Source organism: Salvelinus namaycush, chromosome 11 (genome assembly GCF_016432855.1).
Source record: "Salvelinus namaycush isolate Seneca chromosome 11, SaNama_1.0, whole genome shotgun sequence".
NCBI lineage: Eukaryota > Metazoa > Chordata > Actinopteri > Salmoniformes > Salmonidae > Salvelinus > Salvelinus namaycush.
The window spans coordinates 36,735,867-36,752,134 of NC_052317.1; the positions used below are offsets into that span (position 1 = coordinate 36,735,867).

The window sequence follows — 16,268 nt, forward strand, 5'->3', positions numbered from 1 at the left end:
TTGACTATCCAGTAGCAGCTCAATCAGGTGTCAGAATATTGACTATCCAGTAGCAGCTCAATCAGGTGTGAGAACATTGACTATCCAGTAGCAGCTCAATCAGGTGTAAGAACATTGACTATCCAGTAGCAGCTCAATCAGGTGTCAGAACACTGACTATCCAGTAGCAGCTCAATCAGGTGTCAGAACATTGACTATCCAGTAGCAGCTCAATCAGGTGTAAGAACATTGACTATCCAGTAGCAGCTCAATCAGGTGTCAGAACATTGACTATCCAGTAGCAGCTCAATCAGGTGTAAGAACATTGACTATCCAGTAGCAGCTCAATCAGGTGTCAGAACATTGACTATCCAGTAGCAGCTCAATCAGGTGACAGAACACTGACTATCCAGTAGCACCTCAATCAGGTGTCAGAACACTGACTATCCAGCAGCTGTTCAATCAGGTGTAAGAACATTGACAATCCAGTAGCAGCTCAATCAGGTGTCAGAACATTGACTATCCAGTAGCAGCTCAATCAGGTGACAGAACACTGACTATCCAGTAGCAGCTCAATCAGGTGACAGAACATTGAGTATCCAGTAGCAGCTCAATCAGGTGTCAGAACATTGACTATCCAGTAGCAGCTCAATCAGGTGTCAGAACATTGACTATCCAGTAGCAGCTCAATCAGGTGTAAGAACACTGACTATCCAGTAGCAGCTCAATCAGGTGTCAGAACATTGACTATCCAGTAGCAGCTCAATCAGGTGTCAGAACATTGACTATCCAGTAGCAGCTCAATCAGGTGTAAGAACATTGACTATCCAGTAGCAGCTCAATCAGGTGTCAGAATATTGACTATCCAGTAGCAGCTCAATCAGGTGTGAGAACATTGACTATCCAGTAGCAGCTCAATCAGGTGTAAGAACATTGACTATCCAGTAGCAGCTCAATCAGGTGTCAGAACACTGACTATCCAGTAGCAGCTCAATCAGGTGTCAGAACATTGACTATCCAGTAGCAGCTCAATCAGGTGTAAGAACATTGACTATCCAGTAGCAGCTCAATCAGGTGTCAGAACATTGACTATCCAGTAGCAGCTCAATCAGGTGTAAGAACATTGACTATCCAGTAGCAGCTCAATCAGGTGTCAGAACATTGACTATCCAGTAGCAGCTCAATCAGGTGTCAGAATATTGACTATCCAGTAGCAGCTCAATCAGGTGTGAGAACATTGACTATCCAGTAGCAGCTCAATCAGGTGTGAGAACATTGACTATCCAGTAGCAGCTCAATCAGGTGTCAGAACATTGACTATCCAGTAGCAGCTCAATCAGGTGTAAGAACATTGACTATCCAGTAGCAGCTCAATCAGGTGACAGAACATTGACTATCCAGTAGCAGCTCAATCAGGTGTAAGAACATTGACTATCCAGTAGCAGTTCAATCAGGTGTAAGAACATTGACTATCCAGTAGCAGCTCAATCAGGTGTAAGAACATTGACTATCCAGTAGCAGCTCAATCAGGTGTCAGAACATTGACTATCCAGTAGCAGCTCAATCAGGTGTCAGAATATTGACTATCCAGTAGCAGCTCAATCAGGTGTGAGAACATTGACTATCCAGTAGCAGCTCAATCAGGTGTGAGAACATTGACTATCCAGTAGCAGCTCAATCAGGTGTAAGAACATTGACTATCCAGTAGCAGCTCAATCAGGTGACAGAACATTGACTATCCAGTAGCAGCTCAATCAGGTGTAAGAACATTGACTATCCAGTAGCAGTTCAATCAGGTGTAAGAACATTGACTATCCAGTAGCAGCTCAATCAGGTGTAAGAACACTGACTATCCAGTAGCAGCTCAATCAGGTGTCAGAACATTGACTATCCAGTAGCAGCTCAATCAGGTGAAAGAACATTGACTATCCAGTAGCACCTCAATCAGGTGTCAGAACACTGACTATCCAGTAGCAGCTCAATCAGGTGTAAGAACATTGACAATCCAGTAGCAGCTCAATCAGGTGTCAGAACATTGACTATCCAGTAGCAGCTCAATCAGGTGTAAGAACATTGACTATCCAGTAGCAGCTCAATCAGGTGTAAGAACATTGACTATCCAGTAGCAGCTCAATCAGGTGTAAGAACACTGACTATCCAGTAGCAGCTCAATCAGGTGTCAGAACATTGACTATCCAGTAGCAGCTCAATCAGGTGTCAGAACATTGACTATCCAGTAGCAGCTCAATCAGGTGACAGAACATTGACTATCCAGTAGCAGCTCAATCAGGTGTCAGAACATTGACTATCCAGTAGCAGCTCAATCAGGTGACAGAACATTGACTATCCAGTAGCAGCTCAATCAGGTGTTAGAACATTGACTATCCAGTAGCAGCTCAATCAGGTGTTAGAACATTGACTATCCAGTAGCAGCTCAATCAGGTGACAGAACACTGACTATCCAGTAGCAGCTCAATCAGGTGTAAGAACATTGACTATCCAGTAGCAGCTCAATCAGGTGTCAGAACATTGACTATCCAGTAGCAGCTCAATCAGGTGTAAGAACATTGACTATCCAGTAGCAGATCAATCAGGTGTCAGAACATTGACTATCCAGTAGCAGCTCAATCAGGTGATAGAACATTGACTATCCAGTAGCAGCTCAATCAGGTGACAGAACATTGACTATCCAGTAGCAGCTCAATCAGGTGTCAGAACATTGACTATCCAGTAGCAGCTCAATCAGGTGTCAGAACATTGACTATCCAGTAGCAGCTCAATCATGTGTTAGAACATTGACTATCCAGTAGCAGCTCAATCATGTGTTAGAACATTGACTATCCAGTAGCAGCTCAATCAGGTGTAAGAACACTGACTATCCAGTAGCAGCTCAATCAGGTGTAAGAACACTGACTATCCAGTAGCAGCTCAATCAGGTGTCAGAACATTGACTATCCAGTAGCAGCTCAATCAGGTGTAAGAACACTGACTATCCAGTAGCAGCTCAATCAGGTGACAGAACATTGACTATCCAGTAGCAGCTCAATCAGGTGTAAGAACATTGACTATCCAGTAGCAGCTCAATCATGTGTCAGAACACTGACTATCCAGTAGCAGCTCAATCAGGTGTCAGAACACTGACTATCCAGTAGCAGCTCAATCAGGTGTAAGAACACTGACTATCCTGTAGCAGCTCAATCAGGTGTCAGAACATTGACTATCCAGTAGCAGCTCAATCAGGTGTCAGAACATTGACTATCCAGTAGCAGATCAATCAGGTGTCAGAACATTGACTATCCAGTAGCAGCTCAATCAGGTGTCAGAACATTGACTATCCAGTAGCAGCTCAATCAGGTGACAGAACATTGACTATCCAGTAGCAGCTCAATCAGGTGTAAGAACATTGACTATCCAGTAGCAGCTCAATCAGGTGACAGAACATTGACTATCCAGTAGCACCTCAATCAGGTGTCAGAACACTGACTATCCAGTAGCAGCTCAATCAGGTGTAAGAACATTGACAATCCAGTAGCAGCTCAATCAGGTGTCAGAACATTGACTATCCAGTAGCAGCTCAATCAGGTGTCAGAACATTGACTATCCAGTAGCAGCTCAATCATGTGTTAGAACATTGACTATCCAGTAGCAGCTCAATCAGGTGACAGAACATTGACTATCCAGTAGCAGAACAATCAGGTGTAAGAACACTGACTATCCAGTAGCAGCTCAATCAGGTGTCAGAACATTGACTATCCAGTAGCAGCTCAATCAGGTGTCAGAACATTGACTATCCAGTAGCAGCTCAATCAGGTGTAAGAACATTGACTATCCAGTAGCAGCTCAATCAGGTGTAAGAACATTGACTATCCAGTAGCAGCTCAATCAGGTGTCAGAACATTGACTATCCAGTAGCAGCTCAATCAGGTGTCAGAATATTGACTATCCAGTAGCAGCTCAATCAGGTGTGAGAACATTGACTATCCAGTAGCAGCTCAATCAGGTGTGAGAACATTGACTATCCAGTAGCAGCTCAATCAGGTGTAAGAACATTGACTATCCAGTAGCAGCTCAATCAGGTGACAGAACATTGACTATCCAGTAGCAGCTCAATCAGGTGTAAGAACATTGACTATCCAGTAGCAGTTCAATCAGGTGTAAGAACATTGACTATCCAGTAGCAGCTCAATCAGGTGTAAGAACACTGACTATCCAGTAGCAGCTCAATCAGGTGTCAGAACATTGACTATCCAGTAGCAGCTCAATCAGGTGAAAGAACATTGACTATCCAGTAGCACCTCAATCAGGTGTCAGAACACTGACTATCCAGTAGCAGCTCAATCAGGTGTAAGAACATTGACAATCCAGTAGCAGCTCAATCAGGTGTCAGAACATTGACTATCCAGTAGCAGCTCAATCAGGTGTAAGAACATTGACTATCCAGTAGCAGCTCAATCAGGTGTAAGAACATTGACTATCCAGTAGCAGCTCAATCAGGTGTAAGAACACTGACTATCCAGTAGCAGCTCAATCAGGTGTCAGAACATTGACTATCCAGTAGCAGCTCAATCAGGTGTCAGAACATTGACTATCCAGTAGCAGCTCAATCAGGTGACAGAACATTGACTATCCAGTAGCAGCTCAATCAGGTGTCAGAACATTGACTATCCAGTAGCAGCTCAATCAGGTGACAGAACATTGACTATCCAGTAGCAGCTCAATCAGGTGTTAGAACATTGACTATCCAGTAGCAGCTCAATCAGGTGTTAGAACATTGACTATCCAGTAGCAGCTCAATCAGGTGACAGAACACTGACTATCCAGTAGCAGCTCAATCAGGTGTAAGAACATTGACTATCCAGTAGCAGCTCAATCAGGTGTCAGAACATTGACTATCCAGTAGCAGCTCAATCAGGTGTCAGAACATTGACTATCCAGTAGCAGCTCAATCAGGTGTAAGAACACTGACTATCCAGTAGCAGCTCAATCAGGTGTCAGAACATTGACTATTCAGTAGCAGCTCAATCAGGTGACAGAACATTGACTATTCAGTAGCAGCTCAATCAGGTGTAAGAACATTGACTATCCAGTAGCAGCTCAATCAGGTGTCAGAACACTGACTATCCAGTAGCAGCTCAATCAGGTGTAAGAACATTGACAATCCAGTAGCAGCTCAATCAGGTGTCAGAACATTGACTATCCAGTAGCAGCTCAATCAGGTGACAGAACACTGACTATCCAGTAGCAGCTCAATCAGGTGTAAGAACACTGACTATCCAGTAGCAGCTCAATCAGGTGACAGAACATTGACTATTCAGTAGCAGCTCAATCAGGTGTAAGAACATTGACTATCCAGTAGCAGCTCAATCAGGTGACAGAACATTGACTATCCAGTAGCAGCTCAATCAGGTGACAGAACACTGACTATCCAGTAGCACCTCAATCAGGTGTCAGAACACTGACTATCCAGCAGCTGTTCAATCAGGTGTAAGAACATTGACAATCCAGTAGCAGCTCAATCAGGTGTCAGAACATTGACTATCCAGTAGCAGCTCAATCAGGTGACAGAACACTGACTATCCAGTAGCAGCTCAATCAGGTGACAGAACATTGAGTATCCAGTAGCAGCTCAATCAGGTGTCAGAACATTGACTATCCAGTAGCAGCTCAATCAGGTGTCAGAACATTGACTATCCAGTAGCAGCTCAATCAGGTGTAAGAACACTGACTATCCAGTAGCAGCTCAATCAGGTGTCAGAACATTGACTATCCAGTAGCAGCTCAATCAGGTGTCAGAACATTGACTATCCAGTAGCAGCTCAATCAGGTGTAAGAACATTGACTATCCAGTAGCAGCTCAATCAGGTGTCAGAATATTGACTATCCAGTAGCAGCTCAATCAGGTGTGAGAACATTGACTATCCAGTAGCAGCTCAATCAGGTGTAAGAACATTGACTATCCAGTAGCAGCTCAATCAGGTGTCAGAACACTGACTATCCAGTAGCAGCTCAATCAGGTGTCAGAACATTGACTATCCAGTAGCAGCTCAATCAGGTGTAAGAACATTGACTATCCAGTAGCAGCTCAATCAGGTGTCAGAACATTGACTATCCAGTAGCAGCTCAATCAGGTGTAAGAACATTGACTATCCAGTAGCAGCTCAATCAGGTGTCAGAACATTGACTATCCAGTAGCAGCTCAATCAGGTGACAGAACACTGACTATCCAGTAGCACCTCAATCAGGTGTCAGAACACTGACTATCCAGCAGCTGTTCAATCAGGTGTAAGAACATTGACAATCCAGTAGCAGCTCAATCAGGTGTCAGAACATTGACTATCCAGTAGCAGCTCAATCAGGTGACAGAAAACTGACTATCCAGTAGCAGCTCAATCAGGTGACAGAACATTGAGTATCCAGTAGCAGCTCAATCAGGTGTCAGAACATTGACTATCCAGTAGCAGCTCAATCAGGTGTCAGAACATTGACTATCCAGTAGCAGCTCAATCAGGTGTAAGAACACTGACTATCCAGTAGCAGCTCAATCAGGTGTCAGAACATTGACTATCCAGTAGCAGCTCAATCAGGTGTCAGAACATTGACTATCCAGTAGCAGCTCAATCAGGTGTAAGAACATTGACTATCCAGTAGCAGCTCAATCAGGTGTCAGAATATTGACTATCCAGTAGCAGCTCAATCAGGTGTGAGAACATTGACTATCCAGTAGCAGCTCAATCAGGTGTAAGAACATTGACTATCCAGTAGCAGCTCAATCAGGTGTCAGAACACTGACTATCCAGTAGCAGCTCAATCAGGTGTCAGAACATTGACTATCCAGTAGCAGCTCAATCAGGTGTAAGAACATTGACTATCCAGTAGCAGCTCAATCAGGTGTCAGAACATTGACTATCCAGTAGCAGCTCAATCAGGTGTAAGAACATTGACTATCCAGTAGCAGCTCAATCAGGTGTCAGAACATTGACTATCCAGTAGCAGCTCAATCAGGTGTCAGAATATTGACTATCCAGTAGCAGCTCAATCAGGTGTGAGAACATTGACTATCCAGTAGCAGCTCAATCAGGTGTGAGAACATTGACTATCCAGTAGCAGCTCAATCAGGTGTCAGAACATTGACTATCCAGTAGCAGCTCAATCAGGTGTAAGAACATTGACTATCCAGTAGCAGCTCAATCAGGTGACAGAACATTGACTATCCAGTAGCAGCTCAATCAGGTGTAAGAACATTGACTATCCAGTAGCAGTTCAATCAGGTGTAAGAACATTGACTATCCAGTAGCAGCTCAATCAGGTGTCAGAACATTGACTATCCAGTAGCAGCTCAATCAGGTGTCAGAACATTGACTATCCAGTAGCAGCTCAATCAGGTGTCAGAATATTGACTATCCAGTAGCAGCTCAATCAGGTGTCAGAACATTGACTATCCAGTAGCAGCTCAATCAGGTGACAGAACATTGACTATCCAGTAGCAGCTCAATCAGGTGTTAGAACATTGACTATCCAGTAGCAGCTCAATCAGGTGTTAGAACATTGACTATCCAGTAGCAGCTCAATCAGGTGACAGAACACTGACTATCCAGTAGCAGCTCAATCAGGTGTAAGAACATTGACTATCCAGTAGCAGCTCAATCAGGTGTCAGAACATTGACTATCCAGTAGCAGCTCAATCAGGTGTAAGAACATTGACTATCCAGTAGCAGATCAATCAGGTGTCAGAACATTGACTATCCAGTAGCAGCTCAATCAGGTGATAGAACATTGACTATCCAGTAGCAGCTCAATCAGGTGACAGAACATTGACTATCCAGTAGCAGCTCAATCAGGTGTCAGAACATTGACTATCCAGTAGCAGCTCAATCAGGTGTCAGAACATTGACTATCCAGTAGCAGCTCAATCATGTGTTAGAACATTGACTATCCAGTAGCAGCTCAATCATGTGTTAGAACATTGACTATCCAGTAGCAGCTCAATCAGGTGTAAGAACACTGACTATCCAGTAGCAGCTCAATCAGGTGTAAGAACACTGACTATCCAGTAGCAGCTCAATCAGGTGTCAGAACATTGACTATCCAGTAGCAGCTCAATCAGGTGTAAGAACACTGACTATCCAGTAGCAGCTCAATCAGGTGACAGAACATTGACTATCCAGTAGCAGCTCAATCAGGTGTAAGAACATTGACTATCCAGTAGCAGCTCAATCATGTGTCAGAACACTGACTATCCAGTAGCAGCTCAATCAGGTGTCAGAACACTGACTATCCAGTAGCAGCTCAATCAGGTGTAAGAACACTGACTATCCTGTAGCAGCTCAATCAGGTGTCAGAACATTGACTATCCAGTAGCAGCTCAATCAGGTGTCAGAACATTGACTATCCAGTAGCAGATCAATCAGGTGTCAGAACATTGACTATCCAGTAGCAGCTCAATCAGGTGTCAGAACATTGACTATCCAGTAGCAGCTCAATCAGGTGACAGAACATTGACTATCCAGTAGCAGCTCAATCAGGTGTAAGAACATTGACTATCCAGTAGCAGCTCAATCAGGTGACAGAACATTGACTATCCAGTAGCACCTCAATCAGGTGTCAGAACACTGACTATCCAGTAGCAGCTCAATCAGGTGTAAGAACATTGACAATCCAGTAGCAGCTCAATCAGGTGTCAGAACATTGACTATCCAGTAGCAGCTCAATCAGGTGTCAGAACATTGACTATCCAGTAGCAGCTCAATCATGTGTTAGAACATTGACTATCCAGTAGCAGCTCAATCAGGTGACAGAACATTGACTATCCAGTAGCAGAACAATCAGGTGTAAGAACACTGACTATCCAGTAGCAGCTCAATCAGGTGTCAGAACATTGACTATCCAGTAGCAGCTCAATCAGGTGTCAGAACATTGACTATCCAGTAGCAGCTCAATCAGGTGTCAGAACATTGACTATCCAGTAGCAGCTCAATTTAGGTGACAGAACATTGACTATCCAGTAGCAGCTCAATCAGGTGTCAGAACATTGACTATCCAGTAGCAGGTCAATCAGGTGACAGAACATTGACTATCCAGTAGCAGCTCAATCAGGTGTTAGAACATTGACTATCCAGTAGCAGCTCAATCAGGTGTTAGAACATTGACTATCCAGTAGCAGCTCAATCAGGTGACAGAACACTGACTATCCAGTAGCAGCTCAATCAGGTGTAAGAACATTGACTATCCAGTAGCAGCTCAATCAGGTGTCAGAACATTGACTATCCAGTAGCAGCTCAATCAGGTGTCAGAACATTGACTATCCAGTAGCAGCTCAATCAGGTGTAAGAACACTGACTATCCAGTAGCAGCTCAATCAGGTGTCAGAATATTGACTATCCAGTAGCAGCTCAATCAGGTGTCAGAACACTGACTATCCAGTAGCAGCTCAATCAGGTGTCAGAACATTGACTATCCAGTAGCAGCTCAATCAGGTGTAAGAACATTGACTATCCAGTAGCAGCTCAATCAGGTGTCAGAACACTGACTATCCAGTAGCAGCTCAATCAGGTGTAAGAACACTGACTATCCAGTAGCAGCTCAATCAGGTGTCAGAACATTGACTATCCAGTAGCAGCTCAATCAGGTGTAAGAACACTGACTATCCAGTAGCAGCTCAATCAGGTGTCAGAACATTGACTATCCAGTAGCAGCTCAATCAGGTGTCAGAACATTGACTATCCAGTAGCAGCTCAATCACGTGTCAGAACATTGACTATCCAGTAGCAGCTCAATCAGGTGTCAGAACATTGACTATCCAGTAGCAGATCAATCAGGTGAAAGAACATTGACTATCCAGTAGCAGCTCAATCAGGTGACAGAACATTGACTATCCAGTAGCAGCTCAATCAGAGGTTAGAACATTGACTATCCAGTAGCAGCTCAATCAGGTGACAGAACATTGACTATCCAGTAGCAGCTCAATCAGGTGTCAGAACATTGACTATCCAGTAGCAGCTCAATCAGGTGACAGAACATTGACTATCCAGTAGCAGCTCAATCAGGTGTTAGAACATTGACTATCCAGTAGCAGATCAATCAGGTGACAGAACACTGACTATCCAGTAGCAGCTCAATCAGGTGTAAGAACACTGACTATCCAGTAGCAGCTCAATCAGGTGTCAGAACACTGACTATCCAGTAGCAGCTCAATCAGGTGTAAGAACACTGACTATCCAGTAGCAGCTCAATCAGGTGTCAGAACATTGACTATCCAGTAGCAGCTCAATCAGGTGTCAGAACACTGACTATCCAGTAGCAGCTCAATCAGGTGTCAGAACATTGACTATCCAGTAGCAGCTCAATCAGGTGTAAGAACATTGACTATCCAGTAGCAGCTCAATCAGGTGTAAGAACTTTGACTATCCAGTAGCAGCTCAATCAGGTGTAAGAACACTGACTATCCAGTAGCAGCTCAATCAGGTGTAAGAACATTGACTATCCAGTAGCAGCTCAATCAGGTGTCAGAACATTGACTATCCAGTAGCAGCTCAATCAGGTGTCAGAATATTGACTATCCAGTAGCAGCTCAATCAGGTGTGAGAACATTGACTATCCAGTAGCAGCTCAATCAGGTGTCAGAACATTGACTATCCAGTAGCAGCTCAATCAGGTGTAAGAACATTGACTATCCAGTAGCAGCTCAATCAGGTGTAAGAACATTGACTATCCAGTAGCAGCTCAATCAGGTGTCAGAACATTGACTATCCAGTAGCAGCTCAATCAGGTGTCAGAATATTGACTATCCAGTAGCAGCTCAATCAGGTGTAAGAACATTGACTATCCAGTAGCAGCTCAATCAGGTGTCAGAACATTGACTATCCAGTAGCACCTCAATCAGGTGTAAGAACATTGACTATCCAGTAGCAGCTCAATCAGGTGTCAGAACATTGACTATCCAGTAGCAGCTCAATCAGGTGTCAGAACATTGACTATCCAGTAGCACCTCAATCAGGTGTAAGAACACTGACTATCCAGTAGCAGCTCAATCAGGTGTCAGAACACTGACTATCCAGTAGCAGCTCAATCAGGTGTCAGAACATTGACTATCCAGTAGCAGCTCAATCAGGTGTAAGAACACTGACTATCCAGTAGCAGCTCAATCAGGTGTCAGAACACTGACTATCCAGTAGCAGCTCAATCAGGTGTCAGAACATTGACTATCCAGTAGCAGCTCAATCAGGTGTAAGAACACTGACTATCCAGTAGCAGCTCAATCAGGTGTCAGAACACTGACTATCCAGTAGCAGCTCAATCAGGTGTCAGAACACTGACTATCCAGTAGCAGCTCAATCAGGTGTCAGAACACTGACTATCCAGTAGCAGCTCAATCAGGTGACAGAACACTGACTATCCAGTAGCAGCTCAATCAGGTGTCAGAACATTGACTGTCCAGTAGCAGCTCACTTTGTTGAAGCTAACCATCCCATTTTAATTAACTTAATCATTATGACACACCCCTCACTACTGTCATTGGTTACACTAATTGCACTGTTTGTCGACATAACCTGATTCAAGTATTCATGACATTACCCTGAGGAAGGCACAGTGATGCCGAAACGTTGGTAAATACCCATTAAATTGCTGGGAGTTTATATATGGAGTGTGCGACTTTCTTTATTTTGATAGTTTATAGTTTATTCGCCGTTAGTCAGCACCTCCACACAAACTATTATGCTGGGTGTGCGCCAGCTCATGTTTTTTAATCTGCAAAGGATTTGCAAACATGTATTAAAACTCACAATTGAACTTATGATTGTTAGTTTGTCCAATTACCTTTGAGCTCCTAAAAATGGGGGGGACCACATTATAAAAAGTGCTGTAATTCCTAAACCGTTCACCCAATTTGGATGAAAATACCCTCAAATGAAAGCTGAAAGATTGTTTCCTTTAAAATCAATTGTAGTGGCGTACAGAGCCAAAATGATAATAACTTTGTCAATGTCCAAATATCTATGGACCTGACTGTTTGTATTGTTAATGCCTATTGTTATGGGTTCAGCTGAAAGGACCACTAGACATAATCCGAGACTTACTGAACGGCTGACTCCTGCAGTGTCTCACCGCCCGGATGGTGTTTGCGATCACCCGCTGGAAAACCCAACAACAAGCAGTGTCTCATATCATACAGAAGTTGTATTAATGTTCTATGAAGGTTGTGGATACTACAACATACATATAGGTGGCATGAACAGTTTATGAGCATCTTATGAACACCTGTGTATACTCACCATCTTCTCAAAGTTGACCATGTTGTCTATGAATGTCTTGTTGCCCTCGTGACTAAAAGTCATGTCTGGGAACAGAATCGAAAAAGCAGTTTAAAACAGAGGACATACTATAAACTACGTCATCTTAGTTTGAAAACAGCCACCCCTAGTCATAGACTGTTCTCTCTGCTTCCGCACGGCAAAGGGTACCGGAGCTCCAGGTCTAGGTCAAAGAGGCACCTAAACAGCTTCTACCCCCAAGCCATAAGACTCCTGAACAGCTAATCAAATGGCCACCCAGACTATTTGCATTGCCCCCCCCCCCCCCCCCCCTCCCCTCTCCCCCTCTTTTACACCACTGCTACTCTCGGTTGTTATCATCTATGCATAGTCACTTTAATAGCTCTACCTACATGTACATATTACTTCAACTAACCGGTGCCCCCGCACATTGACTCTGTACCGGTACCCCCCTTGTGTATAGTCTCGCTATTGTTATTTTACTGCTGCTCTTTAAATATTTGTTACTTTTTATTTCTTATCCATATTTTTTTAACTGCATTGTTGGTTAGGGGCCCGTAAGTAAGCATTTCACTGTAAGGTTGTTACCTGTTGTATTCGGCGCATGTGACAAATACAATTTGATTTGAAAACGTTTCCTGTTGCATACCTACTGCATGCGACCGAGCTTGGGCTTACCTTTGAGGAGGAGGGGCATGAAGGGGATGATTGGCGGCTCTATTTTGGTGACGGTCAGCCGGTATGCCCGGTGGTTCCTGGACGGGTCCTTGGAATACACACACATCACAGTTAAGGTCAACAACTGTATTGTTAATTTAGGGGTCTTTGAAGAGCAACTCACCATCATGCTCTCAAACTCAGCATAGAACTTCTTGAACTTGCTGGGGAGTTTCTGCCAACAGAAAGAGAGAGAGGTTCAGGGGCTTCCGTTTTTTTATGGATTCATAGAAAAACTGCAGTTTAGTTTAACAGTATAGTAGTTGTCACCTCCCAGGTCTGGGCGAGTCGGCTGACTGCAGGGTTGCTCATACCCATGATGATGGCAAAGAACGAGTTCAGGTTCTTAAACTCCCGACAGCTGGAGAAAGCAACACCACCAATACAATGAGATTGTGAAGAAGCATTTCAGTGACATCAATAATCTATAAGCATGAGTATCTACAGAACGAGTGGGTGTTTTGTTTGTGTGCACAAGACTCACTGAGCAGCGATTTTGATGAACTTCTTGAGCAGCTGAACCCGTTTGCTAAGCTGACCACACAGACACACCTCCGTCACCACCCACAGCTGCACCTGGTTGAACCTGACCACACACAATAGTCATAACATACTGTAACATGTACCATCAACCTGAACAACGCCATAGAAGTTATTTAGAAATGATTCATGTTTGATTATAATCAGACCTGCGTAGAAACAGGTCCAGGTTGGCTGTGGTTCTCCTGAAGCTCTGACGGCCAAACGTGTGGTACAACAACTCATGCTACACCAGGGAAGACAAAGAATACCTACAGGTGTTGTCACAGAGAATTTCCCTGCGCAGTAGGACATTCAAATTGTTGTGTATTCAAGGTTTAAAAAGGCTTCTAAAGTAAGCAATTTCCACTTTAAAATGTCAGACTTGATTTATCCTAAATAAAAATGGATCAACCCCTACAAAAATGTCCATTAATTATCACACACATAATAATTAACATTTCCTGTTGCTGCAGGATTATTTTCCTGCTGTGAGAAACTGGTCAAATTAAGACAGAACATAATGTATGTACTATAGGATTCAGGTGTACTGAGAGAAATAGACAGCGTGTTTATCTCATATTAGCCAGGGTGTGTGTGTGTGTGTGTGTGTGTGTGTGTGTGTGTGTGTGTGTGTGTGTGTGTGTGTACCTCGTGAACACAGCTGAAGAGTTCCCAGTCGTACAGGGTCATCTGATAGGCCAGGTCTTTAGAACTCATCAGCTCAAAACTGGACATGGACCCAGCTGAGGGCCCCTCCTGGTCTGGGAGAGGGGTCTAACACACACACACACACACTCACAATGGGTTAAGGAGAAGTATATCTTTAAATCTGTGAATAACACTTGTATATTTTATTAATGTTTATTATGAGTATTTCTTTAAATTGATGTGGCTCTGTGCAAATTCACGGGATGTTTCCAAATGTAAACTGATGTTTTTGGATATAAATATGAACTTGATCGAACAAAACATACATGTATTGTGTAACATGTTGTCCCGGGAGTGTCATCTGATTAAGAATATCAAAGGTTAGGGATACATTTTATCAATATTTCAGTTTTTTGTGACTCCTCTCTTTGGTTGGAAAATCGCTGTATGCTTTCTGTGACTAGTTGCTGACCTAACATAATGATATGTTCTGCTTTCGCCTAAAAGCTTTTTTGAAATCGGACACTGTGGTTGGATTAACGAGAATTTTATATTTAAAATGGTGTCTAATACTTGTATGTTTGAGACAATTGAATTGTGAGATTTCTGTTGATTAAATTTGGCGCCCTGCAATTTCATTGGCTGTTGGCGAGGGGTTCCGCTAGCGGAACGGGGTTCTGCTAGCGGAACCCCAGTCCTAGACAGGTTAATCATTAGTTGTAATAGAGGCCTGAGGGGGGTGTCATAGCCGAGGGCCTACACCAGAACTTAATGGTTAAGCTTGGAATGTACTGAGTGTGGGGAAAGCGATCACATGTGGCAGGCATTGATAAGTGGAGAGAGCCATGGATTAGTGATGAAGGGGGTGGAGGTCAGGTCACGTTAAGGGAGAAAGAACAATGTATGGCCCATAACACTTAGTTTCCTGCATAGCAATAAAGATACAATGTTTGTTCAGATGTGTAGGTGGAGATTCAGCATAGGAGAAAGGGTTAAATATCAGTGCTTGTATGAACATGTCTTTGTCAAATGCAGCTGTATTGACCCTCTGGGAAGAATACACTTGGTTTTACCTTTTAATAGTGTCCTTACAATTTTTACTCTGAATAATACAGTTGAAGTCGGAAGTTTACATTCACTTAGGTTGGAGTCATTAAAATTTGTTTTTCAACTACTCCACAACTATAGTTTTGGCAAGTCGGTTAGGACATCTACTTTGTGCATGACACAAGTAATTTTTCCAACAATTGTTTACAGACAGATTCTTTCACTTACAATTCACTGTATCACAAATCCAGTGGGTCAGAAGTTTACATACACTAAGTTGACTGTGCCTTTAAACAGCTTGGAAAATGACAGAAAATTATGTCATGGCTTTAGAAGCTTCTGATATGCTAATGACATCATTTAAGTCAATTGGAGGTGTACCTGTGGATGTATTTCAAGGCCTACCTTCAAACTCAGTGCCTCTTTGCTTGAAATCATGGGAAAATCAAAAGAAATCAGCCAAGACCTCAGAAAAATAATTGTAGACCTCCACAAGTCTGGTTCATCCTTGGGAACAATTTCCAAACACCTGAAGGTACCATGTTCATCTGTACAAACAATAGTACGCAAGTATAAACACCATGGGACCACGCAACCGCCATACTGCTCAGGAAGGAGACGCGTTCTGTTTCCTAGAGATGAACGTACTTTGGTGCGAAAAGTGCAAATCAATCCCAGAACATCAGCAAAGGACCTTGTGAAGATGCTGGAGGAAACCCGTACAAAAGTATCTATATCCACAGTATAACGAGTCCTATATCGACATAACCTGAAAGGCCACTCAGCAAGGAAGAAGCCACTGCTCCAAAACTGCCATAAAAAAGCCAGACTACGGTTTGCAACTGCACATGGGGACAAAAATCGTACTTTTGGAGAAATGTCCTCTGGTCTGTTGAAACAAAAATTTAACTGTTTGGCCATAATGACCATTGTTATCTTTGGAGGAAAAAGGTGGAAGCTTGCAAGCCGAAGAACACCATCCCAACCATGAAGCACGGGGGTGGTAGCATCATGTTGTGGGGGTGCTTTGCTGCAGGAGGTCCTGGTACACTTCACAACATAGATGGCATCATGAGGGAAGGAAAA

The 16,268-nt window shown here is 43.3% G+C and overlaps 1 protein-coding gene across 1 annotated transcript in view; it reads right to left on the reverse strand.

Moving 5' to 3' along the window:
* The window catches only part of LOC120055392 (rap guanine nucleotide exchange factor 4-like), a 56,625-nt gene that overhangs the window by 10,884 nt on the left and 29,473 nt on the right, over window positions 1-16,268 (reverse strand). Inside the window, exons 22-29 of the mRNA XM_039003256.1 lie at window positions 14,136-14,261; window positions 13,655-13,731; window positions 13,450-13,551; window positions 13,236-13,326; window positions 13,090-13,140; window positions 12,927-13,014; window positions 12,249-12,313; window positions 12,054-12,108 (exon numbers count right to left, since the gene is read on the reverse strand). Of these exons, the coding sequence (XP_038859184.1) occupies window positions 12,054-12,108; window positions 12,249-12,313; window positions 12,927-13,014; window positions 13,090-13,140; window positions 13,236-13,326; window positions 13,450-13,551; window positions 13,655-13,731; window positions 14,136-14,261 (655 nt within the window). The remainder of the gene's footprint in view (window positions 1-12,053; window positions 12,109-12,248; window positions 12,314-12,926; window positions 13,015-13,089; window positions 13,141-13,235; window positions 13,327-13,449; window positions 13,552-13,654; window positions 13,732-14,135; window positions 14,262-16,268) is intronic.